We start from the raw sequence: 27,300 nt of genomic DNA, 5'->3' as shown, positions 1-27,300 counted from the left end.
ATGACATGTACAGTGTATTACCTGCATTTACCACTTCCCCGTCATTAGTTAGCGTCTACCTGCTAGCTGCTAGCCAGGCAGGTTGTGAGCAGGGAATTCTAATTCGTGGTGAATAAATCAGTTGTTGCTGTGACATGACCGATCCGTCCCCCTATTGCTGGTTCTTAGAGCCACAAACCCATATTGCACTCACCCTCTCTCAAGGCCTTGACATGTACCGCACATATTATAATTCTACAATTAATCGAAAGAAAATGTTGACAAACATGAATGCACACACACCCCTCCCATCAATCCCCACCCTACGCACAAACTAACATCAAACATTATCCTCCCCTCTGGGTGCAAGGCTAGCATGTACAGTATATTCCCTGTACATGCCTATATGTTTTCTCCAGTAGACGTCGGTCAGATGAGCGGCGCGTTGCTGTGGCCTCCCCTTTCCCAAGCAGTCAAACGCTGAGAGAGAGAGCGGAACATCAAACCAGCGAGCTGAGGGACACACTTGGGGAGGCCCGAGATCACTTCTAAGTCAGCTGATAGGGCGGCGACAAACTCAAATGCTGGTGGCTCAATCCGGGGCTATCAGAGTCGAGAGGAAGTGTGTGCTGCACTCCGTCTGAGAGTGAAAGTAGGTTACAACAAAGTAAAGTCGAGGCGAGTGAGTGATGCAAGTGCTCATCAATTCAGTATTAGAATAATAGGGTTCAAGTGGGTTCACTCTTGGCTGCAATTAAAAGTGCAGGTGTTGCAGCTTGACAAGCAGCAACATCATTACAGATTAACTGACAGAAACAAGCTGAAACACACACACACTAGCCTAAGCCTCCCACTTCTTCCACCCACACGCTTATATTCAAAGGACGCCCAGTTAAAAGGCCATCACATCACGTGAGGAACATCTGCAGGCCGACAGAAACCACAATCAATTACAGCTCTAACGCGCCGCAAAGTGGATCCGTTTTTACAGCAGGTCAGTGTTTTCCAGTGAAGTTAGGCAATGAGATAGAAGGAGCAGAGGGTTACAGTCTCTCCCTATGAAACACTAACTAAATAAATACAACTTTTGGAACAGGGTACATCAGAGGTCATGGGATCCGCATTCCAGCCCTGTAACACGCGCACGTTTAACCCCATGAGACCCCCCCCCCCCGGCTCTAAATGTATGCTTAAGGTTTTCATATCCCCATCCATGTCATAGCTAACGTTAATGAATGCTTTCACAGGGGAAGCCACGGAGAGAGCAGCTAACACATCACATCATTACAGCTGCTTTTAAAAGACAATAGCTGCAGTGTGCTAACCCTGGGTGCACTGCAAAGGAAGCGGAATTGAAAAACAACTAAATAGAATGCATGGAAAATAGAATTGCCTGTTTTCAGTTCAAACGAGTCGATGGCCTCACCGCTAATGAAGATGAGGTTTGAATGAAGCTCTGTTCACCCTCTCTTTCCAGCTCGTTTTCCATTTCTCTCACCCTCTTCATCCATCTTCTTCCCTCTTCATCTCTCCCCTGGCACCAATTCAAACCAGCACAGCCACTTTCAACCACAGCCATCTCACTAGAGGCAAAAGTCAAGCCTTCTAAATAATGCTTACACCCTCACTCCCACTCTCTCTCTGTATTGGCGTCTCTGTGGGTATTGGCGTTGCGCAACCATAAAGGGCACAACACATTCAAATAAACAGTTGGTGGCATTTAGTTGGAAGGTGACAATGGGGTACAGAGAGTAACTGGCGGTCAGCCCATCTCATGGACAGCTAGCTACAATATTAATCAAAGATACCCCCAGAGAGCAGCAGGACAGAGAAGAGAGACCGGTGGCTGGGTAAATAGTCGGCATTCCACCACACCACTGGCTGCTGGCATGGTATATCAATGGGAAGACACTGTCAAAAGGCTGACGGATACTTGAGAGTTTGGTTCAGAGTGTATCCTGGATCACAACTACGGTGCTGCCATTTTAGGAGACACCAGACATCCTTCCTCCTGTTGAAAGGGGATCATGAGGTCCTGCTGTGGCACCCCAGAGTGAGACGTCTCCTAGACCTTCCAGCCCAGAGCTACCGCGAGGAGAGAGAGCCACCAGTCCTCCCATGGATGCCTCGATGCCGGCCACCTCAACGGGTCACATTTTGTGCTTGTCACAAGTCAAACCTTTCCTGTTCTGAATCCAAAAGGACAGCTTTCCGTTTTCATCGTCCTCCAGCAGAACAGAAAACAACCACTCAGTGGTTCTTCATCCGCTCCTGAACAACAAGTTCCAAAGGGTGGCTAACCAGAGGCTGTGATTCCAGCATCAAGACAACCTTTCTGGATCAACAGTTGGAATGCAATGTGCTCTGGCGTTGTTGCCAATGATCCAAAATGTAATCGCTCCTAATAGCTTCTGGGCCGTGGGTTTATATGATACCTTTGTCACGCAAGACAATAATATACCTCAGCTGTGACCCTGACCGACCTATTGTCAATGTCTCTGTCCAGGAGGAACTCCAACTGACCACATGTCATAGGGATGGGCTAATCTGTTTCTCAGAGCCTGCTTTCAGCCCAGTCACACAGTGGCCAGTTAGTTTCCAGTCCCTACATCCTCACTAGGGCTCAGACAGACAGTGACCATTAGTCGGATTACGTGTGACTTCAGGGAAGGTCTAGGAACAGAGCAGCTACCCTCTCCGCATGTGGCCGGGCCTGGCCGGACAGACACATTTAGATGCATATCTGGACCTGCAGGGGACTGGATGTTATTATGGAGGCCGCAGATAAGGCTCAGATCCCAAGGCCCATGCGGTCGGAGGCTCAGGACTAATTCTCTCTCTGTCAGGGCCTCACAACGCAGACCAGAGCACAGTGGTTGGTCGGCTGACTGGTGGACTGGCTGGCTGGCTCTCTGATGGTCAGGCTGCTCTGATGTCTGTGTGTGGATCTCCCGTAGTGGTTTAGTGTCAGACTGTATATCACAGAGGACTTCAAATCCTGGAGATCGGGTTGGAGGAGTGGGAGGGATCGTGGAACTGGGGGGGGGGGGGGGGGGCTGAGCTGCTCACAAAATGGAGTCGCGGACAGAAAACGTGAGGGTGAGAGATGGATAAGGATGATGAAGAGAGATAGGGAGAGGAGAGAGATGTGGAGGAGACGGGGAAAAGGAGGAGGATGAGAAAGCAGAAGAGGGATGGGAGGCGTGTAGGAAAGACAGAGGGAGTAAGAGGCGTGTGGTGGACAGCAGAGGGTAGAGAGAGGAGTAGAGTATCGCCTGGAACCGAAATAGCATAGGGCTGAGGTTGCCACGGCAACCCCAACCTCGCGACTAACAAATCTGTTCACTCGACGCCACGGCAAAGAGGATCACACCGACAACAACATTAAAGATATTATCTTCTTATTTCCCCTCTTAGTTCGTTTATTTGGTGAACACTTAGAGACAGACAAGCTAAATGAAAATGAAAGAGGGTCCTTTCAAAGTCCTCGAATAACACCTATCATCTTCCCTCAGTAAGTGACATACTTCAGACAGAAACGGCATTGCAAGGTTCGAATTAGTCTCCAGTATCTTGTGTTATTTTTAATAACAGCCCGTCTGTCTCCCAGGCAGTGTTATGTTTCTGAGAGAACAGGGTTAGTGTTCTGTTCTGCAGCCTCACCTTGAGGGCTGGATGGCACCGTTTGTCAAGGCTCATCACGTACTCAGACAAAATGTTAAACTCCAGCAGCACAGTGAAAACCAAGAGAGAGACAGAACTGAGATAAAGCACTAGATATTACCTTCTGTGTTGCTTCACAGAGCCTGGAAGGCAAAGCCGTGAGTAAAGTTGTCATGAGGCAGCTACGCACGAACACAAACTTACAAGACAGCTGGTCAGCAATGAAAACCTTTGGTTGAACAGGATGAGAGAATTGGCATTCTGAACACGTGGCGACTGCATCCGACAAGGATTTGAGAGCGAAACGGGACATTTGTTTTTACATTAGGAATTGAGAGCGAGAGGGTAAAAAAATATATAAATTGCAACTGGTCGACTGCAACGTGAGCGAACGCGAGACAGGACACCCGTCTACCTAATGGCGTCATAAAACAGATGAGCGCTAGAAGCATCGCTCTACACCCGCAATAACATCTGCTAAATATGTGTATGTGACCAATAACGTCTGATTTGACTTAGAAGGCTAAGCTGACATATCATGTTTGGAGGAGAAACAATCTTGAGAAGGAGCGAAATAGCTAAACGGGAGAGTTAAACGATCTGAACTGTGGGGAGACTTTGAAATGAGAGACCAGTATTGCTTCTGGCTTGATCAGGGCCTGGGCACTGATGAGAGGCCGAGGGGGGCTGGGGACAAATGTTGACGCGCGGCGCTAGGGTCTAGGACAGGAGATTGGAAAATAAGGCCGACACAGGGTCTGTAGCTAGGACAAGGACAGATGCAGGCTTGGGGATGAGACTGGGGCTGGTCGAGATGGGCTGGGGATCAGGTGTGCGATGAGGGCAGTGATTGTGTTTGACGGTGGAGGAATTTTGCCCGCCTGTGTCTCTGTCAGGCTCCATCTCTCACTCTGGGCTTGTGTCCCGCATGGCATTATACAGTACCAGCAATTATGGCATACACCATACGCTGTGGCATGATTAATACTTGTCTGGGAAACAAGGGGATCACGGTCTTTTTCTACACACGTATGGGAACATAATAGCCACACACACACACACACAAACAAGCACACAGACACACACAATTCACTACCAGACCCTTATAAGGGTCTATAACACTGCTTATGCCTGCGCCATTTTCACAGGCAATGTTCTGTGTCTGTGGAGTGGTGTGATGAACAACACACCCTCTAATGGACACATAATACACCACCTTCACGGTCAAGGGCACAACACCTTGTCCTCCGCACCACAGGGATGTGTGTGTGTATGTGTGTGTATGTGTATGTGTGTGAGAGAGAGAGAGTAAAAGGAAAAGAGAAACAGTCAAGGGGAGATGGGGATGGAGGTTGACTGCATCTCAATCCCTGACAGTCTAAACATAGTCTAAGTCAGAGCGTACTTCGTCGGCCAGAAGGGCAACGGGCCCAGACACCCAGGAGTTTAGTTGGCTAGAAGTTCAAACATGACTTGACCCTGTCAGCATACACCCAGGGAGTGTAGAAAATGCTGCATGGCCTTGAGACACTTCCTTCTGTTGAGGACAGTGATCCTTGGTGTGCTTTTAAAACTCCCGTTTACAACATGGCCTAACTTTTTTAGAACTACCAATTCACGTCCACGACTACAACATAACACAGTGACTTCCTAGAGGGTGTTTTGCTGTGCAAACCACCATAGTGGCTTTGGCAGCGATGTCGTGTCTCTGCCATTGCGCTGGTTTTAATTAGATTCTTGCAGAAATAGAAAACAGAAACATCCCATTCTGGCTCAAACGGGGCCAAACAAAGGCTCCCATTGGAGGGTTAAATCTCATTCTTCCCTCCTGCTGCTAATTCTCCTCTGTAATTATTGCTCCAGCCGTTCTTGTTTAGAGGGTAGCACGCTAAATCATCCAGAGAATCGTGATGATATTGAGGGCTACTGTGGATTGGATTCCCCCTTTCACACTCTCCCTAGCTAGATTCTGCAGAGACGGAAAACACTGTTTTGAGAGAGAAAAAGGCAGCTATGGTGGAAAATAAGAAACATTTAATGACGGATCTCGCAGGGAGAAAGGAAGTGGTCATGAGGATTGTAGACCACAGGAAGATTAGTGCAATCAGAGCTGGCTATCTGCCATCGTGTCGCACACACTAACTACAGCTACTACTACTACTACTACTACACACCGCAGGTTTATTTTTACAGAGCCAAAGCATCCAGCTAATGATGCATAACAGCCTTTCAACATGGGACCTCCCAGAGCTTTGGGTTATCTGAAGCCTCAGTGTATTCCCAATGACCCACGGGGCGGTCTGTCTTCAGCGACAAGGCTTTCTCCCTTTGCTTTAGTTTCTTTCTTTCCTTTTATGCTCATTATTTCAGTTGATCATCAACTGTTTGAATGAAATGGTTTGCGGGGGAATTCACAAAAGAAAATTGCAGCCGAGAGCTGAGGCGTTGACAAGTCAAATGATGACTTCTGGTTCCTTGTGGGCCCATTCCGTGGTGTTTCTGTTTCAGAGGCAGACTAGTTGAGACACGGAGTCCAGCAGAGTGTGGTAGTGATTGGCATGCGACGATTGACAGGCTGGCAGCGCCATGGTTCATTATGACCTAGCATCAAACAGCTGGATTCAGAGAAAACTCATTTATAATCTCATCCCCTCATAGTTGGGGAGCCACCGCCCCCCCACAAACAAACACGGGTGGCTCAATATGGTGACTGGGATAGTGCCTCAAAGCTAAAAGCAGTCTCATCATACCTTATTCCCTTCCAGAATAGAGACTTGCTAATGTTCCCATTTCTGTGTGCACAGACACTCACATGGCAGACCGATCTAATGACACTGAATAAGGGACAGCCTCCAGTGTCTCCTAGCAGCTTCACAGAGTCAGACTCATGTTTTATCTGACGGGTGCTGCGAGTGTGAGGTAGGTGTGTGCATTGGCGCACGTGACGGGGGCAGGAGGTGTTTGGCACTGGCACCAACCGCGCGAAGTCTCACCATCCTGCTAAATCTAACAGCAGGAGGAGAGGAAGGGGCGGAAGGGGTGAGGAACAGCTGAGGAATATTTGTGTTTTGAGAGATAAGGAGTCACCCTGTCAGTTGGAGGCAGGTTTGTGTGTGTGTGTGTGTGTGTGTGTGTGTGTGTGTGAGAGAGTGAGTGAGTGAGTGAGTGAGTGAGTGAGTGAGTGAGAGCGAGAGAGCGAGAGAGAGAGCGAGAGAGCGAGAGAGCGAGAGAGCGAGAGAGAGAGCGAGAGAGAGAGCGAGAGTGTGTGTGTTTGTGTGCATATAGCAGTCCCGAGAGTTATCGTTTCGCTATCTCGGTGTTACATTCCTCAGTAGTGAAGCTCTTCTGAAGATGGAGACATGCTTTCTCTGGGTGGGGGATTGCGGCTGCAGTCTCAACATAACTGTATGAATAATTTACTGAGTTTCTACTTTCACTCGGGGCGGGCCTGTCGATCTGCCCCAACTTTCCCTCCGGTTTTGAATACTGACTCACATCTCAAGTTATTACACAAGAGATTACTGAACAGTTTTGGGAGTTAAATAAGGGGAAATGGAAGGCGTTTACTTTCTGTTATGGAGGTAAGGAAAGTTTCTGTGTAAGCTCAAAAAATAAATTAAAAAATAATCAATCCACAGGGACTAAGAGCATTCCAATTCCTTCAGAACCTTCCGTCAGACTCCGGGTTCCGGTTGTGAATGTGATAAATGTAAAGCAGTGACAATCTTCAAGGGAAACATTTAGTTCCCCTCCGCGGTCTACAAAGCACCTCAGAGGTACACGCCTTGCCTCCATACTGACAGTCACCATTCAATACACAACAATTAGTCAAGTGGGATTCAAAACACATCCGTGAGTCAGAGAGCAAAAAAAAAAAAAAAGATTTCCTGTAGGTTGTAAAAGACGGTTCAAATGAAGTTACATGATATGGCAATGACCTATGGTTTTGTCACATTGTATGACCAGATGGAACTCCAGTTGAAACATGACTTGACCCTTTCAGCATAAACCAAGTACATTCCCTGAGTTTCCACAAGATAGCACAGCCACAAAGTCAAAGATGGCTATTTAGTAAAAATTCCTGAAATAATCATTTTAGGTTAGGCGTAAGGTTAACAGCGTGGTTAAGGTTACGCAGCAGTAACACACCACAGTGAGGCTCGAGTTGCTGTTGACGTTTTAAAACCATCTTCAAATTAAACGCTAGGCTCGTAAACTAAGCCGTTAAAGCATTATGGAGTCGTAGTGTTGTTACTGAATTGTTACCTCAATTCTTCAACTTGTTTGTTCGGCAAAGGGAAAACATACATCTCCAAAATAGGCAAACTTTCCAAAGCACAGTGGAGAGGAGAGGTGCATGAAAGGAGAAAGGAAAATGAAAAACACATTCTAAGACTGAGTCCCGAGGGGACTCATGAACCTTTGCCCCGGCTACCTCTCGATTGCTCCCTCCCTCACTCCTACGGCCACTACTAAGTACGGTACACTAACACAGCTTAACGCAGCTTTAATCAATCCTCCTAGTTGTAAATACTGTAAGAAAAGCTGAACAAGGCATTCATCCTAGTCATTAAACAAACATTCAAGCATCATGAAAGAGTGCTGGCTCAGGGAAAACACAACAGAGGTGGAAGGATACACACAGTGCCTGGGATGGCAACTAAGGACATCAGAACACAAGTCGCCTGCGTCGTGAACTTTGCAAAATTGCACTTTGGCTATTTTACAGCAGAAGCATAGCATCTCTATACAGCTGTACTGTACAGTGTGTGACTTAGCTTGATTGTTGTGCTCAGCTATCCTCATGCAGGTTCCTAGAGTAAACGGAGTAGTAGTGAGTGGGGAAGGCCCGAGAGGAAGAGATCAAAAACAATGTGCTGCGGAAAAAATACAAAACAAAAATGATTAATCTGTGCCTTCTCTCCTCCCAGGACTCTCTCCCTCCTTCGGTTTCTCCTTTTTCAAAACTGCATCTTTCCACTTTGATGCCCCCCCCCTCTCTTTATCCACACCTCCGGTACTGAAGAAACAAAACAAAAAACTGTTTTGAAGTGATTTCCCTCTGCTCTCTGCGAGGGTACATATACACACTCCGTGCCAAACACTTCGTACATGACCTTTCCTCAAAGCAAAAGGTTTACGTGTGGTGCGGTTTCAATAAACGTTGGGCTGAGACACACACACACTTCGTACATGACCTTTCCTCAAAGCAAAAGGTTTACGTGTGGTGTGGTTTCAATTAACGTTGGGGTGTGTGTCCCATCAACTCGGTCGCTCTCTCTCCTTAATGAAACGCTTTCTTCTTTCAGAGTTCTTAAATTACTTTTGTTCCAGCGCCTCTGTTCAACGATATGAATAATGCAATAACAGGAACTTAGGAAGTCCTTTAATAATCTCTGTACTGTCAACAGGTCTGTTTATAGTGCAATCAGGCAGAGAGAATTAGCTATACACAGAATTAACAACCTCAAGTTGAATTAAAAATGGAGTCCCTAAAATGATAGACTTCATGTCTGTAACATAACGCTTCAGTTGGGACTCTTCCGCCGCGCTCTGATTGGGTGCAGACCAGTCACTACTAGTGTGTGTGATTGCGTGTCTGTGTATGCTTTTTTTTTTTAAATGCACTGCTGGAGACCCTAAATCTCATGTGGTTTTTACCGTAATCATAGACTCCAGCCTGTTGGTAAGTGATGCGGAGGGTCTGTGACCTCCATTGGACAACAGATCAGGGCTGAACTACACATGTAATCTCCCACAAATCTCTCCCTCTGCCAATGCATTTGAGGAGAATAGCTACCAAATTCTCTACAAACAGGGACATTAACTAGCTAAACGTACAACCACAGTATACAGGATTATCATAGATAAACAGCGCAGGTAAATGTAATATCCTATGTGAACAAATCATGGGTAGACTACAGCTGCAATAGTACTTTAATACTACAAAATGATTCATCCAGTTGAGCAATAGGTACGTATAAACTTTACCACACCACATTTACATCACAGGGTAACATTTGCACTCTCAAACACAAATCGTTTTAACCAGTGCTTAATTTGAGCCGGCACCCTTCGTTTTGGACTGTTTCGTTTCCGGAACCTATGCATGCATACATGCATGTATTCTTTTCAAACACTGTTTGCAATGTAAACATTCAAATAAAGGCGATCCGAGTCAATTCGAGTTGCTGCCTCATTAATTATCCATCCTCCTAAAAACGTAATGTGGGAACGTAGATTTTGAGCCCGCGACCTGATGTTCTAAAGAATGAGTTCGTGTTGGGCCGGCTCAGGCTATAATGTTGATCAAACTGTGCGCACAAGTTTGAGACCATGAAGGGCCGTTGCGGTGGTGAGAGGGAGAAGCGCGCCTGTATCCGGTCTCAGAACTAGAATGAGATTCACATTCTACGATCCGTCTCCCTCCCTCCGCTAGACATGAACCTGCCACATAGGACCAATAGCTTCTTAAAAAAAATAGCCTAGCTGTGGATCGTGTTAATGAAGCCCAATCACGAGGCATATAGCCCGGGAACAAGCGGCAAATCTATCAGTTAACAGCATGAAGCCCAGAACAAGCCTTTCGCAATATTTCAAACACAGGTTGAAAAGCAAATAGCTCCTGCTTAAAAGATAACACTAATCTGACTGTAGGCTACGAACATTGTTTTACAAAGTAAAACAAGAGATGGGCTTTTGGCATGAGAGTAAATCGTCCATCGCCGGAGAGTGAGCTACGCATCATTGGGTGAGTCAGCGAAAGTGGAAAGCTTTTCTAGGACTATAATTTCCTCCTCATACTGTATAGTGAACAAAAATATAAATGCAACAATTTAAAATATTTGACTGAGTTACAGTTCATCTGAAACATGAGGTGATGGCAGCGGATGAATAGCACGACAATGGACCTCTGGATCTTGTCCCAGTATCTGTGCATTCAAATTGCCATCAATAAAATGCAATTGTGTTCATTGTCCGTAGCTTATGCCTGTCCATACCATAACCCCACCACCACCGTGGGGCACTCTGTTTACAAAGTTGAAATCAGCAAACTTCTCGCCAACACGACACTTGGACATACTGCCAAATTCTTTAAAATGTCGTTGGAGGCGATTAAATTCTCTGGCAACAGCTCTGGTGGACATTCCTGCAGTCAGCATGCCAATTGCACGCTCCCTCAAAACTTCAGATATCTGTGGCATAGTATTGTGTGACAAAAACTGCACATTTTAGAGTGGTCTTTTATTGTCCCCAGCACAAGGTGCACCTGTGTAATGATCATGCGGTTTAATCAGCTTCTTTATATGCCACACCTGTCAGGTGGATGGATTATCTTGGCAAAGGAGACATGCTTACTAACAGGGATGTAAAACACATTTGTGCACAACATTTGAGAGATATTAGTATGAGAAACGTCTGGGATCTTTTATTTCAGAAACAGAGGCAGTTTGCCCTCTTAAGGTCCTTAGTACTGAAAAGGGTCTGTTCCAGGTGCGTAGGAGTCAACATCTTTTATTTCAGCTCATGAAACCAACACGTTACATATTGCGTTTACATTTTTGTTTTGCGTACAATTTGTCTCCACACAGGCTATTGATGGATTCAAGACAAAAGTGGTTTTTATTGATCTCAGATTCTCAGAAGTCAAAACGCAAGACAAGAGGATTACTTCTAATTGTGTGCCATTGAAACCTTATCACATTGCAGCTAGCCAAACACTGCCTCTAGTGCAGCCAGTGTTGTGTTGCGCTTCCAGTAAGCGCAGCCTGTGGAACATGCTAATTACCCTCCTCCCAGCTCATCTGCTTTACTTTAAAGCGATAAAAAGGAGGCAGAATCGGCTTAACACCTTAAAGCACCGCAATTAATTGTAATCTAGTTTAATGAGAGACCCACTTTGACTAGCTAATGTGGCTAATTGCAGCCATACAGGAAATGCTATTGACTTTGAGCGGATGCCATTAGACCTTGATGAAGGCGCTGATGTGTGAATATCGCATAGCCCACAACACACACAAATATACTGTATCTCTCTCAGCTGCTATATGCAGACAAACACACCCCTACTATATGCAGGCAGACGCACGCACACACACCATAAAAGGAGGCACGCGATAAAAGAGATGCGCGCACACAGAGGCAAAGCACAAAGAGATTTGTTGTGGCATCCTGCATGCCAATGTTGGACTGCAGCAACCAATTGGGATGTTTATTCTTCAGAAAGACGAGGAAAGGGTGCAGGTGGAAACGTTTCGGCTCATTCGATCAATAGAAGGAACAGTACAACGAGAAACCTATGTATATATTCTATCGAAACTGTAGAGGTACAGCAAACCGCCACAGTGGCATAACATTCCTCAAGTGTATTAGAAATAAGCAGTGCAAGTAGGGTCTCTTATGTTACAAGTAAATAATTGAGATAAGACATTAGAACATGTGCTGACTCTTAAAGTAGGCCTATAGGAGTAAAGTACTGGCTCAGCTAAGGGGAGAGGAGTACTGCAACAATCCCTTGTGTGTTGGTCCTCTCAGGTTCTGTATCAGTAACTGTAGAGGGGTTTGGAGAGGCTGGAGAAGACTCACGGCTGACAGACATGCTTTGCCGCACAGGCCCAGGGTGACTCGCTTGCTTCCACTACCCACCATCAAATCCAATTCCAACCTGCTGCTGGGGAATAGCTGTCTGCCTGCCTGAACCAGCCATTCCCACCCGTCAACAGTGTTCCAACACTGCTGAAACAGGAGGGGACTGTCCCGCCTTGTATCTAGTTGGAACTTACTATAATACTGTTGCATTCCTTTATAAGTAAAATAACATTTCTCAAGGCACCTTGGATTATAGGTTCACCTTGTGGTGTGTGTGGTTCAGATACAAGGGCTACTGGGTATCATACAGTTCTATAGTGACACTGTTGGGGTTGCAGAACCTGATTTACTGCTGCTTTTCATCTCCCATGTAAAGGAACTGATTCCAAATCAGCTGAAATGTTTGGGAGCCCTTTACAAAAGGCCTGATGCCTGTGATCTCTGCCAACAAAGCTGTGTTTTCTTTTCCTGGTAGCGTTTGTCGTCAAAACAAGGCTAATTTGGGGAGACGATTTCAACCGTCACTCTATAAAAAACAACGTGTCCTGTAGAGTGACACACACACACACACACACACGCAATAACACACTCAAAGGTGATTAAATGCTCGTGCACACACTTGCAAATATTTGGGATATTCTCCTTTTTAGTGAGCGGGAACAGGAGTGACCGGTCGAAGCTGTAATAAGGGAACCTCTGACAGAACAAGCCTACCTTTTGTAGGTTCAGTGCGTTTGGGGAGATCCAGCGTGTCGTAGCTTTTGGCATTCTCTCCGTTTTTCCTGCCTGGATTGAGATTGGAGAGAGAACAGTTGTACATGTTAAACAGACAACCAGACCAGTGGCGTAGTGGTAAACTCCCATCGCCGGTCACGGGGGGAAGTAACGCTCACTATACTTTCAATGCATTTTTCTGCAAAAGTGGGTCAACTGTCGCCTCCACAAAAAAAGTGGGTTAACCATCCACTACACCAGAGAGTTCATTGACAATGTCCCTGAGATCACTGCATTACCACACACACGCAGATGGACAAGACACAGTGTGAGTGTACGTATACCGCACACACACATTCAAACACAGATGGACAGACTTGAGTACACACACGGACAGACTTGAGTACACACACGGACAGACTTGAGTACACACACGGACAGACTTGAGTACACACACACACACACACACACACACACACACACACACACACACACACACACACACACACACACACACACACACGTCTAGTAGCAGCCTAGTGGGGAACCTCCTTTAATAAGGGAGGGAGGGAGGGTAATTGAGCAGGGTGGGCCAGCTAATGAACTCTCCATCCATATCGTCAACACGGACGGGACACGGCTAAAAACTAAATCCCAGGTTCCTTTTCACTACCCAAACTTATTGGTCTTACCTGGTCTCCCCTACCTCTACTCCTCGTGATTAGGCAAGGTTTGAACTACTAACACTACGATGCTGTGTGGTAGGATGAAGGAGTGAGAACCACAGCAAGGCCACAGCAAATTAAGAGGGCAAACAAGTGAAGTCCGTGAAACTTCTCAGTTTTGGAGGAGATCCAAACTACTGATGCTACAGTAGCTATAAGGGGAGGGGTGAGATAGTAAGACAGGAGGACACTCACCTTGATTAAACCACTCCTCTATAGTTAGCCAAGGAAGCAGCAGCAATGTCAAAAAACACAAGCAGGGAGAAGAGAAGAGTAAATGATAAAATAGGTTGTGTGGATTAGAGGTGACATAATACAAACAAGTTCAGTTTAAAGTCAACTTGGGGCTATAAAGTTCAGAGGGAAAAAGGGAAGAGAGAGTAGGAAAGCTGAGAGAGAGAAAGAGAACACAAGGGAGGGAGAAGGAAAGAGATAGCGAGAGAGTGGGAGAATAGAAGGTAAGAAACAAGTACTTAGGGCAGAATGGTGACAAGTGGAGAATAAAACCCATTAGCACTCCATAGGTGACTCTCCTGGGACAGAGTTAAGAGGCTGTGGTGTCAGTGTACTCGGCTCATTAGAGAAAGTGTGTGTGTACGATCACACTGCAGCAGCACACACAAGGAGAGAGAGGGACAGTCACTGCCACTCAAGGCACTAAGCCAGCCACACACACAACAGCACAGGAATATAGGAATCAAAAACAAAAAGAGAAATGTAAAACGCAACCATTTTGCATTGGGTAAAAATGCTGGGCCTGAAGCGTCTGTTCATGATAATGGGTGTAATGGCAAGTGTCAGGATTCGGGGGGTAAATTTAGACAATTTAACTCGGGTAACAAATTGCTGGGAGAGACCGTGTTGTCTAAACGACTCTCTTGCAAGATCTGACTCCCCTTCCCGCACTCACACTGTTTTTGGAAGGGCGTGTTAAGCATTTTTAATGTAGGCCATCTTTCCTTCAAAGTACACCTCCAGGGCCTGTGAAGACTAAACACACCACATTAACTGCTGTGTACAATAGCAGCAGACTGGCTAATTCGCCTGCGATTGCCATCTATAATATTCAATCTGTAAACACACACACACACACACACACACACACATTTCCAGACACACGCCCCAGTGCTTCTTGGCCTCTAAATCAGTAGCATCCCCCTCCGGACTTTGAGGGGTCAGTGAGATTGGGTCACACCTCATTGACTAAGTGATTCATTGCTGTCATTATTTGTTGTGGGAGAGGGACCTCTACTTGTTGTTCAGCCATTCATCAGTGATTGAGAGGTAGCCTACACTAATTACATCTCTGTCTAGAACCAGAGGGTAGCCTTTACTAAATAACTGTCTGCTATGGGGAAATAGCTCTGGGCTGAAGGGTACGAGGTAAATAAAGCTCTAAAGAGCTGAAATACTGTTAGCATAGGCCTGGATACATACAGTAACCTATTCAAACTGACAGGGCCCATTTTGAGTATAGTATAATAGGTTTCGGTCCTCTTTTTTTTCTCTCTGTGTGGTAATTAGTGGTTCCTACAGAACATCAAACACTGGCGGTGCACGGAAGCGGTTCGTTTTGGGACTGGGCCCATGTCTCCCCAGTCTAGTCTCCCTCTGTGTCGTCCCTGCCTTTCACCTTTGGCCTTCTTCCCTCCGAAGCAGCCTGCGTCGTCCTTCTTCTTCCTCTGAGGGCCCACAGAGCCCGGGGCCTGCAGCACTGATGGGTCTGTGAACTTCTCGGCCCCTGGGATCTCCTTGTGAACGTGGTAGGACAGGTTCCTCATGATACACACACAGTTCTCCACAGACTGGAGGAGGCGGGGACAAAGAGTTGTCAGCTCAACCTGCACAGATTGTTCTCAGAATATGATATGAAAGGGACTGTTTACTCGCTTCCAAACTAGATAAAGAGACCCACTGGAGACAAGCAAAACAGAAGACAAATCAGCATTCGTGGTATCAAATGTCCCCAACGACTACACAAAATACTGTTATAATAATGTACAGGTAGAATGATGCGTATGGGGAGGTGTGTGGAGCTGGCGGCTCACCTTGTTGTCCATGTCTTTCTTCCCCACAGCTGACTGCAGGGCGTGGAGCAGAGCGTCCACCAGCCCCTCACACTCCCTCAGCCTGCGCCTCGCCTCGGCCCCGTCCGAACTCACGTTCCTGTGGAACACAGACACACCCTGGTCAGAAGCAGAAAAAAAAGAGACATCCGTAGGCTGTGTTAATAAACAGCATTTAGAGTCGCTTTTCATTTCACTTCCAATTTCCTCCATGAGTGGTTGAATATATTACAGAGACAGAGGGCTCCTATCTCCCGTGCACAGAGATAGCATTGCCCAGTGCCCATGCTCTAGAAACTGCAGAGATTAAGATCAGACACAGCTGACTTCAAGAGATAAAAGTAAACACCTGAATCTGACGACAGTGAATCAGCAGTGTAACAGCTAAGCAGACAGGGAAATAATCATTCCACAAACCGTCCCGCACAGGACATGAAAAGTGGCAACTTCCCGCCAAAGATGGAACCGTACACAGGCTTGTAATCTACCATTCCGCACTCCCAAACAGACCTGTATAGTAAATAACTGTCTGCAAAGGCCTGCCAAGTGGCTCCGCGCATGTCTTTACAGAGACTTTAGTTGTGGAGCGAGAGAGCAGGAGCTGCTAGGCTCGCTGGGGACTTAATTTAAGAGGGTTTTCTTTCTGGGCCATATAATCCCATTACCAATCCACCCAGCTAGTCCTGGAGGATGATGCCTGTCACCGCTGCGAAGGGGTTGAGGGGGACAGCCAGAGTGACACACACACTTAAATGTGCACACACTCAAAGGTGATATATGCACGAGCGCACACACTTGCAAACAGAAATGTGCATACACACAGCCGCTCTTTCACACACAGGGGGAAGTCAGTCAGTCTCTGGTGCAGATTCCATTCATCTCAGGTAAAGCCTGGGCTATTATACACTTTGGGCTAATTAAAACGAATCAATGGTACAGAGAGGCAGACACCGCAGACCATACGGGACTCCAATTCCCAAGTCATAAAACATTGACGGGACTGCTTCAAGTAAAATGGCGGCGACAGATATGGCAGCTCTGCTTCTAGCTCCGAAGCAACGTTGTGTTATTTCGTATACATTATTAGCACAGAAAATGTTTTGTGTTGTTATTACATACAGCCAGACATAACTTTTGTATATCAGAGCTGCGGTAACTCACCAGCATTACGACCAGGAATGCGACTTTCCCGAATTGGATATTTTGTTCGTACCACCCAGGGCAATTTAACTTGTTCCAAAGGCTGTTCCAAAACACCGCCGGCGGAGAAGAGGTATTCGGAGTGGACTTCTAATCCGACTCAGGAGGCGTGCACACCAGCCACCGCTTCCGAGTATATTAATTGCTAATGTTTCGTCTCTGGATAACAAAGAAGACTAGCTCAGGGCGAGGATCTCCTTCCAGAGAGACATCAGGGATTGTAAAATACTCTGTTTCACGGTAACATGGATCTCTAGGGATATACTGTCCCCGTCCATACAGCCATCTGGCTTCTCAGTACATCACGAATACAGGAATAAAGCACTCTCCGGCAAGAAGGCGGGGGTGTATGTTTCATGATTAACTACCCATGGTGTGATTGTGATAACATACAGGAACTCAAGTCCTTTTGTTCATCCAACCTAGAATACCTCAATCAAATGCCGACCAAGATAATTATCTTTGGTTATAGTCACAGCCGTGTATAATCCCCCTCAAGCCGATACCACAACAGCTCCCAAAGAACTACACTGGACTTTATGCAAACTGGAAACCACATATCCTGAGGCCGCATTTATTGCAGCTGGTGATTTTAACAAAGCAAATGAGGGAAACGCTACTGAAGTTCTACCAACACATTGACTGTAGTACTCGCACTGGTAAAACATTGGACCACTGCTACTCAACTTTTCAAAATGCCAACAAAGCCCTCCCCTGCCCTCCCTTCGGCAAATCTGATCGACTCCATTTGGCTCCTCCCTCCTTATAGGTAGGAACAAACAGGAAGTACTCTTGCTAAGGTCTATTCAACCCTGGTCTGACCAATCAGAATCCATGCTTCAGGATTGTTTTGATCACGCGAACTGGGACTGAGAATAACATTGACGAATACGGTGAGTGAGTTCATCAGGAAGTGTATAGGAGATTTTGTACCCACTATGGCTATTAAAACCTACCCAAACGAGAAACCGTGGATAGATGGCAGCTTTCGTGCAAAACTGAAAGCGCGAACCACCGCATTTAACCATGGCAAGGTGACGGGGAATATGGTCGAATACAAACAGTGTAGTTATTCCCTCAAGGCAATCAAACAGGCAAAATGTTTGTACAGTACATAGACAAAGTGGAGTCGCAATCCAAAGGGTCAGACACTATACGTATGTGGCAGGTTCTACAGACAATCACGGATTACAAAGGGAAAACCAGCCACGTCGCGGACACCGACGTCTTGCACCCGGATAAGCTGATCACCATCTTTACCCACTTTCAGGATAACACAGTGCCAGCGATGCGGCTCGCTACCAAGGACTGTGGGCACTCAATCTCAGCGGCCGACGTGAGTAAGACAAAGCGTGTTAACCCTCGCAAGGCTGCAGGCCCAGATGGAATCCCAAGCCGCGTCCTCAGAGCATGCGCAGACCAGCTGGCTGGATTGTTAACAGACATATTCAATTTCTCCCTATCCCAGTCTGCTGTCCCCACTTGCTTCAAGATGGCCACCATTGTTCCTGTACCCAAGAAAGCGAAAGTAACTGAACTAAATGACTATCGCCTTGTAGCACTCACTTCTGTCATCATGAAGTGCTTTGAGAGACTAGTCAAGGATCATATCACCTCTACCTGAGACCCTAGATCCACTTCAATTTGCTTACTGCCCCAATAGATCCACAGACGATGCAATCACCATCGCACTGCACACTGCCCTATCCTATCTGAACAAGAGGAATACCTATGTAAGAATGCGGTTTATTGACTACAGCTCAGCATTCCACAAAATAGTACCCTCCAAGCTCATCATTAAGCTCGGGGCACTCTGTCTGAACCCCGCCCTGTGCAAATAGGTCTTCCGACTTCCTGATGGGCCACCCCAGGTGGTGAAGGTAGGAAACAACACCTCCACTTCGCTGATCCTCAACACAGGGGCCCCACAAGGGTGCCTGCTTAGCCCCCTCCTGTACTCCCTGTTCACCCATGACTGCGTGGTCATGCACGCCTCCAACTCAATCATCAAGTTTGCAGTAGTAGGCCTGATTACCAACAATGACAAGCGTCTACAGGGCAGAGGCGAGGGCGCTGGGAGAGTGGATCCAGGAAAATAACCTCTCTCTCAACAAAACAAAGGAGCTTTATAAGAAGAGGCCAGCGGAGAGCAGGAGCCTATTGCGCAATAGACAGGCTGTATGTTAGAAGCTTAAATATACCTTGTCATTCATTAGCTAAATCTAAGGCTAATACTGCATTGAATTTATGACCTGAAAAAGGGTAGGGTAGGACAACTACACTTACTATACAAAACATTAGAAACACCTGCTCTTTCCATGACAGACTGACCAGGTGACAGCTATGATCCCTTATTGATGTCACTTGTTAAACCCACTTCAAATCAGTGTCGATGAAGGGGACCGGTTACAGAATTAGTTTTAATCCTTGAGACAATCGCGCCATGGATCGTGTATGTGTGCTATTCAGAGGGTGACTTTGAACAGGGTGTGGTACTAGGTGCCAGGAGCACCAGTTTGAGTGGGTTTTCCAGGCTCAACAGTTTCCAGTGTGTATCAAGAATGTTCCACCACCCAAGAGACATCCAGCCAACTTGACAACTGTGGGAAGCATAAGGGTCTACATGGGCCAGCATCGCTCTAGAATGCTGTTGACACCTTGTAGAGTGCATGCCCCGACAAATTGAGGCTGTTCTGAGGGCAAAAGGGGGAGCAACTCAATATTAGGAAGGTGTTCCTAATGTTTTGTACACTCCGTGTATATATACTGTATATTGAATAGGATTAAGCTTATCTATTTCGAAACTGGAGAGAAAGACAGCATGCACACTGATTTAAATCAACGATATTCGAGTGATAAGCCGTTTTAAAACTTTGCATCTGGAATTTTACAAAATGACTTGAAGATAAAAAAAAATACGGTGACCCCCGAAACCAGTTGGAGATGTGTAAATTAGACACACATTCAGTCCTTATATTACTGTACCCTAGGCTATGCTGCAGCAAACATAGTCCTTCCCACCTTTCACAATAAGAAAAGTTAGTATGATGAGATGATACATGCATTGTGAACTGCGCTCCATAACGTTGATGATTGATCATGCAGATAGCAGAGAGTTTTGGCCGTGGCCCGTAGAGAAGCCAGATGTAGAAATGGCATCAAATTTAACAGTTCCATTTTACGTCAGGCTGTTCATAGAAATAATCTCACAGTTCCTTTCCTGGGAAAACGGTGAGAGTATGGGCGGGAAATCCCAGTAACCAATCGGAATTTATACGTCAAGATTGTTTTGATCACGCTGACTGGGAAATGTTCCGGGTCGCCTCTGAGAATAGTCTCGAAATATACACTGACTCGGTGACAGGGTTCATCAGGAAGTGCATAGAGCATGTTGTTCCCACTGTGACAATAACAAGTTTCCCAAACCAAAAACCGTGGATAGATTGCACCATTCGCAACCACAGGGCTCTCCAGAGGGTGTTGCGGTCAGCCCAACGTTTCATCGGGGGCACACTGCCTGCCATCCACGGCATATACATCACCCTTTGTCACAGAAGATTGTCAAGGACTTCAGCCACCCGAGCCACGGCATGTTCGCCCCGCTACCATCTAGAGGAGACGACAGTACCGGAACATCAAAGCTGGGACCGAGAGACTGATAAACAGCTTGCATCTCCAGGACATCAGACTGTTACAAATTCACCCTTAGCCGGTCTAGTACCCTGCCCTATGTACATAGAGTCATTGAACACTGGTCATTTGAATAATTGTTACATACAGTTTTACTCATTTTATATGTATATACTGTATTCTAGTCATGACTCATCCTATATAACTACTGCTGTACACACATTTTCTAGTCATATACTTTCCATACACACAGTTTTGTATCGCTGAACTGTTGAAGCTAGAAAGCTAGTTATTGGCACCTGCAATAACATCTGCAAATCTGTGTACGCGACCAATAAACTTTGATTTGACGCAAACGGCGCAGTATATGACTGGGGGCGTGCTCCCTGCCATCCAGGACCTCTTTACCAGGCGCTGTCAGATGAAGGACCAAACAATTGTCAAAAGACCCCAGCCACCAAGCCATAGACTGCTTCTGCACGGCAAGTGGTACTGGACCGCCAAGTCTGGGACCAAAAGGCTCCTTAACAGCTTCTACCCAAATCCATAATACTGCTGAACAGTTAACCAAATGGCTACCGGGACTATTTACACTGACCCTTTTGTACACTGACCCTTTTGTGCACTGATTATGCACACTCACTGGAATCTACCCACACTCTGACACACAAACACAAATTGACACCACACACACACTAACACTCTCCACATACGCTGCTGCTACTCTGTTTATTATCCATCTTGATCGCCTAGTCACTTTGACCCCCTACCTACATGTACATATCTCAACTACTGCATACCCCTGCACATTGACTCGGTACCGTTGCTCCTTGTATATAGCTCCTTGTTCCTGCTAAATGTCTTACTTTTTTAACTCTGCATTGTTGGTAAAAGGCTCGTAAGTAAGCATTTCACGGTAAAGTCTATACCCGTTGTATTTGGTGCATGTGACAAATAAAATTCTAAATAAATTAATAGAATTAAAACCTCACATCCCTCTTTTGGCTCAGAGGAATAACTTCCACCCATAAAGGCCACCAAGGAGCATCCAACAGGGATTGATTTGACAGGCAGGGAGGTGTGTGTGTGCTTGGGCAGACATACAAAGCGTGAAGTGTGTTTTTTTTTATTGGCAGGTGTTTGATTTTTCCCTTTTTCTAGAAAGTGCATCTGTTGTGGGTGTCAATCTGTGTGCGTGTGTGTTTCAATGTCAATCTGCGGATTTGACGGAGGGCGTGTGTGTCTGTGTCCATTGTGTGGATGTATATCAACTAACTAGGCTGAGAGGTCACTGTGACATGTGGCCATAAAGGGACAATAGGCTGTCCTCTGGGAGAGGGTTAGAATGAGACTGCCTCACTGATGAAGATCCCACCATGTCCGTCGTCACAAGGTCAATGGTACGCCTGGTAAAAAGGACACAGCTTAAAGGACTTTCTCTCACACACGCAACCTTATTTGACAGTGTAGGAGTATGGACACGCTCATCCTTTTGAGGGCTCACGAGTGGCACAGCGATCTAAGGCACTGCATATCAGTGCTAGAGGCGTCACTACAGAACCTGGTTCGATTCCAGGCTGCATCACAACCAGTCGATATTGGGAGTCCCATAGGGCGGCGAATAATTGGCCCAGCTTTGTCCGGGTTTGGCTGGGGAAGGCCGTCAATGTAAATAAGAATGTGTTCTTAACTGACTTGCCTAGTTAAATAAAAGGTTAAATAAAATAAATAAAAATCCTTCCAGAAGGAAACAATGCCAAAAAGCGGCAGCGGTAATAGTGACCGATACAGAAAACGTGCTGCTCTGTCAAGGCATGAGTAAACTCAATCTCCCATACATCAGCAGATCTCAAATCTGCCTCTGACCAGCAAACAGTGTGTTGTTGGTTACCGTCGCTATGGAGACACACTCAGCAGCAGGTAACGTAGAGAGAGGGGGAGAGAGAGAGATAGAGAGATGTAATACGAGGCTAGTACAAGGTGCCCTGTATGACCCTGTGGGATGGGTGAGACACACAGTGAACTCACACACACACACACACATACATACACAGAGAGACTCATGGGGAGGAGCAATCAGCTGCCAACTTCACCAGAGGGCATCCACATCCAGCTATATCAGACCTCTAACTCAGCAGCAGTCACCTCTACTACTATACAATACCCCTCCCCCTGTCAGAACTACTGACATAGGCTTTGTCGCAAATGGCACCCTATTCCTATATAGCGCACTACCTTTTGACCAGAGCCCTTCTGGTCCTTTGGGGAACAGGGTACCATTTGGGATGGAGCCACTGTAATGTGCTGCTGGCCAGATGAGAGGCAAACTTGATTACATTGATTAAAGTGAAATGGGGCAGGAGGAGGCAGCAGCTTCTCTAGGGAGGGAGTGGTGTAATCTAAGGACAGCCAGCCGGATCAAACCCTCAGCCTCCGTCTACTTCCTTACCCAGGTCACCAAGCAAAATAAAATACATCCTGATATCAAGAGTGTGTGTGTGTGTGAGAGAGCGAGAGAAAGAAAGAGAGAAAGATGGCGAGAGAGAGTACCAAACAAGCAAAACACAAGAACGCTAATCTGGAATGTGTTACATTAGACCAAAACAGCAGGGGGTTGGTGGGGTGTTGGAGGGTGGTGGGATTGGTTGGATCCTGATCAACAGACCGCAGTGACTGCTGAGCTGAGCTGCAGTGGATTAGGGACTGGGGGTCAGACTGGCTGGGGCTGGGCGGGATGCAGGCAGCATATAGCTGGGACAGAGGACAACACACACATATCTGTTGTGTTTCTGTAGGGTGACATACTGCCATAACACAAGGTCCAAGTCACATCAGGAGAAAGAACTACTATCTAGTCTCCAACATTGTCTGACATTAACCTCACACGCTTTAAAAACAGAGTCAAACTGGCAAAATGGACACTAGTAGAGAGTCACAGCCAATATGCAAACGGCCAAAACAAAGACATTGAAGCTACTACATCTTTATTAGAACCACTATCTCCTGGTGGACCTTTGGCTTAACGCAGACATCCAGACTTCCTATAGACTTATCTCCAGTGTGTGTGTGTGTGTGTGTGTGTGTGTGTGTGTGTGTGTGTGTGTGTGTGTGTTGGGGTGGGGACACACACACACAGCAGTAGAAAGAAGTCATTATCTGGGGCTATATTACACCCCCCAGGCTCAGCCTCTGGCTTCCTCTTTGAACACTTTCCCTACAAGGTCAGTCAGTATAGAGAGGGGCAGTAGTCTTGAATGACAGTTGCTAGAGACTGGACTAGCCAACTACTTTCTCCAGATGAACACACAGTTGGATCATGTGTTACCCTTTGAGAGAAGGCTCAAGCCATACCCTATGGAGGCAATAATCCACAGCTGCAACACATTGAGGAGAATGTGAGAATCTGAATCAAGTGAGCGAGGAAAACATGGCTTCCTCACCAACCTGTCACCTGATTGGTATAAATCTACATACTAATTTAATCCAGTCCCAATCGACCCAACCCGCCCCCCTCCATCCCCTCACAACCTTTAAGATCAGGGAGAAGGTGATGCGTATTTACAAGGGCTAATGTCGTTACGGCAGTTGTAACCGTTGCGGTAAGCCCTTGTGGCCACGGAAGTACTAATCAAGCATCAGGTTGCTCAGACGACCTCTAAGGTCTCTGGTTCTGCCTGTACAGGGGTCTGTTAATAGCACTGCTAATTGCCACAGCAGCGGAGACCATCGATCGCTATCCTTTCAATATCAGATACACTGGTTGAAAAGGTCTTTCAGCTCCCTCTCTCATTCAGAGAATAGCCTCTGTGGTTGAAGTGCGAGTGGTGGCCTGGCAGGTCCATATGCATTGTACCATGGGCCCTGCTGCTGGATCATATTAACCATCTTTTGATCTGCTTCACTTTTTCCTATGGCAGGAAGTACCTTTAAGAGGAGCGTGGGTATCAGGCCTCACGCAAGCTATTACCTCAGACAACCAGAGGTGTTCTTGAAGACGGTGGTCCACTCTGCGTCGCGGGGCTTGGAGTCCTCGTTGGGCTCGTGCTCCCAGCCTGAGTGGGGGATGATGACCTCGTTGGTCATAGTCTGAAGCCCGTGGTTTATAATCACCATCTTCAGAGGCTCATAGGAAGACAGGTTCCACAGGGTCCCTAGGGCGAGGGAGGGAGGGGGATCGGGAGAGGAGCAGAGGGAGAGAAATAGATGAAGGAAAAACTGTCATTCGCAGATTCCTTTCACGTCTGAGGGAACCGTCGTTCACGCAAAATGAAACCATTTACCAGTAACATGTAAAACACACAGCGAGAGCAAAGTCTTAGTTTCTCTCACAGTGAGGAGAGAGATAGCGGTGTCTCACACTGAGCATAATTCAATCACTGAGCCTGTGAATCCTGTAATCTCAGAGAGAGGGAGGAATGGGAGGCGAGGGACACACACACAAACACACACACACACACGCAGTGAGGACAGGTTTAGAGCCGGCATGGAGCCTGGCAACAGTTGCGATAGAGATAGAATCAGGAGGGATTTCACATAAATGGATGTACCAGGGCAAGACCTCCGGTTTGTGGAAAACTAAATACTACAGAATCGACTTCAAAGTCCACATACACACGCAGAGTCCCGTCTTTGTTTTTATGAACTGCAGCTCCCCTCTACCCCGCCCCCAGACAAGGCCCAGTGAGGGAGGAATGGTAACCAGATGAAACAGTTTATCTTATTTCAGAAAGTATTGATTTCCTAGGCAGAAGTATAACAGCCAGGAGCTAAAGAGTTTGGCTAAATCTTATACACACAGACTTATGCACGGTTTCTGCCTGGTCAATATTTTCGCCGTCATATCATGCTGACTGCACACTATAAAAACCTTGGCGGGCCCAAATCTAAAAAATACCTTTAGACTCGCTCGTGTGGTTAATTTATGATTTGAGAACCATTACCTCCCTCCGACAACAATAAGTACATCTGTACTTACAGCTAAAAATGGCCTCCACTCTGCAAGGCCATTAGTCAGTGAAGGCCTTAGCACACTGGTAACATGGACCAGAGCTTACCAGAGAGGCAGAACTGAGCCCTCTATGTGGCGTTAAGAGAAGAGCCATGTCGTATTTGCTAGAGGTTCGTTTGACTCGTTTCATTGGCGTGTTATTGTGGCACTCGGGCATGACTGAGCTGCTGCCTGGGGGACCCACTGAGCTGCTGCCTGGGGGACGACTGAGCTGCTGCCTGGGGGACGACTGAGCTGCTGCCTGGGGGACGACTGAGCTGCTGCCTGGGGGACGACTGAGCTGCTGCCTGGGGGACGACTGAGCTGCTGCCTGGGGGACGACTGAGCTGCTGCCTGGGGGACGACTGAGCTGCTGCCTGGGGGACGACTGAGCTGCTGCCTGGGGGACGACTGAGCTGCTGCCTGGGGGACGACTGAGCTGCTGCCTGGGGGACGACTGAGCTGCTGCCAGGGGGACGACTGAGCTGCTGCCAGGGGGACGACTGAGCTGCTGCCAGGGGGACGACTGAGCTGCTGCCAGGGGGACGACTGAGCTGCTGCCAGGGGGACGACTGAGTTGATCCTCTCCAACACTGGACCATTAGCGTCACTCCATTGGTTCTGACAACCAGCAGTAAACAGGGAGTGAATAAGAAGTCAACAAGCAACCAACGGTAGTCTACAGACAACACTGGTATAGTCAACAATAGCAGGAACAGTGAAATCAATTGCTAGAATATGGACAATTGGTGACAAATGAGTTGACATCACGTAATGGTCAACAAGCAGCCAGCAGCAGCCCCCATAGCCAACATACACTAAGTGTACATAACATTAACATGCTCTTTCCATGACAGACTGACCTGGTGAAAGTTATGATCCCTTATTGATATCACTATTAAATCCACTTCAAATCAGTGTAGATGAAGGGGAGGAGACAGGTTAAAGAAGGATTTTTAAGTATTGAGACATGGATTGTGTATGTGTGGCATTCAGAGGGTGAATGGGCAAGGCAAACGATTTAAGTGCCTTCGAACGGGGTACGGTAGTTTTGTGTCAAGAGCTGCAACACCGCTGGGTTTTCCAAACTCAACAGTTCCCCATGAGCATCAAGAATCTAGCCAACTCGACACAACTGTGAAAAGCATTGGAGTCAACATGGGCCAGCATCACTGTGGAACGCTTTCGACACCTTGTAGAGTCCATGCCCCGATGAATTGACGCTGTTCTGAGGCGGGAAAAAAAATATTAGGACGGTCTTCTTAATGTTTTGTACACTAACGGTACAATCCACCATCTTTGATAGTCCAGACAGGGAGTACAATGCAATCTACTGCTACTGTATATTGTGGACAATTAGTGACCAATCAGTAAGCAGGAGACCTCAACTACTGTAATATAGTAAGACAATGCTGCCAATATTTAGAGATGGGGCTGGAGAAATGTAACCACTCAAATTCATAGATCTACAGATACAAGGACTCCATGACATCAAAGTTTTTCAAATGTGTTTTAGTTGGACGTCTCAGGCTCTGGACACTCCTGGATTGCATCCTACCTGGCGTGTTGATCCTACCAGGTGGCGTGGAGATGATCGGTGTCTGCACCACGTGCTCTCACTCTTTTGTCTTTAACTCGGCTCTGTCATATCCTCACATGGTCTTTCCAATCATTTGCTATGCAAATGACACTCCACTGATCTTTTCCTTCCACCTTCTGAAATCCAGGTGGCGACACACATCTCTGC

At 46.7% G+C, this 27,300-nt stretch overlaps 1 protein-coding gene across 5 annotated transcripts in view; it reads right to left on the bottom strand.

Moving 5' to 3' along the window:
- The window catches only part of LOC139411065 (splicing regulator ARVCF-like), a 232,947-nt gene that overhangs the window by 19,006 nt on the left and 186,641 nt on the right, over positions 1–27,300 (bottom strand). For 4 of the 5 annotated variants that reach the window (XM_071156879.1, XM_071156881.1, XM_071156882.1 and 1 more), the window contains 5 exons: positions 24,534–24,717; positions 15,719–15,836; positions 15,304–15,475; positions 13,866–13,883; positions 12,946–13,017 (listed from right to left, as the gene is read on the bottom strand). In XM_071156879.1, coding sequence (XP_071012980.1) covers positions 12,946–13,017; positions 13,866–13,883; positions 15,304–15,475; positions 15,719–15,836; positions 24,534–24,717 — 564 coding nt within the window. The remainder of the gene's footprint in view (positions 1–12,945; positions 13,018–13,865; positions 13,884–15,303; positions 15,476–15,718; positions 15,837–24,533; positions 24,718–27,300) is intronic. The other variant, XM_071156883.1, reaches the window with a different exon arrangement.

Source organism: Oncorhynchus clarkii, chromosome 6, assembly GCF_045791955.1.
Source record: "Oncorhynchus clarkii lewisi isolate Uvic-CL-2024 chromosome 6, UVic_Ocla_1.0, whole genome shotgun sequence".
Taxonomy (NCBI): domain Eukaryota; kingdom Metazoa; phylum Chordata; class Actinopteri; order Salmoniformes; family Salmonidae; genus Oncorhynchus; species Oncorhynchus clarkii.
The sequence above is the reverse complement of the archived record's forward strand: the minus strand, read 5'-3'. Positions and strand labels throughout refer to the sequence as shown.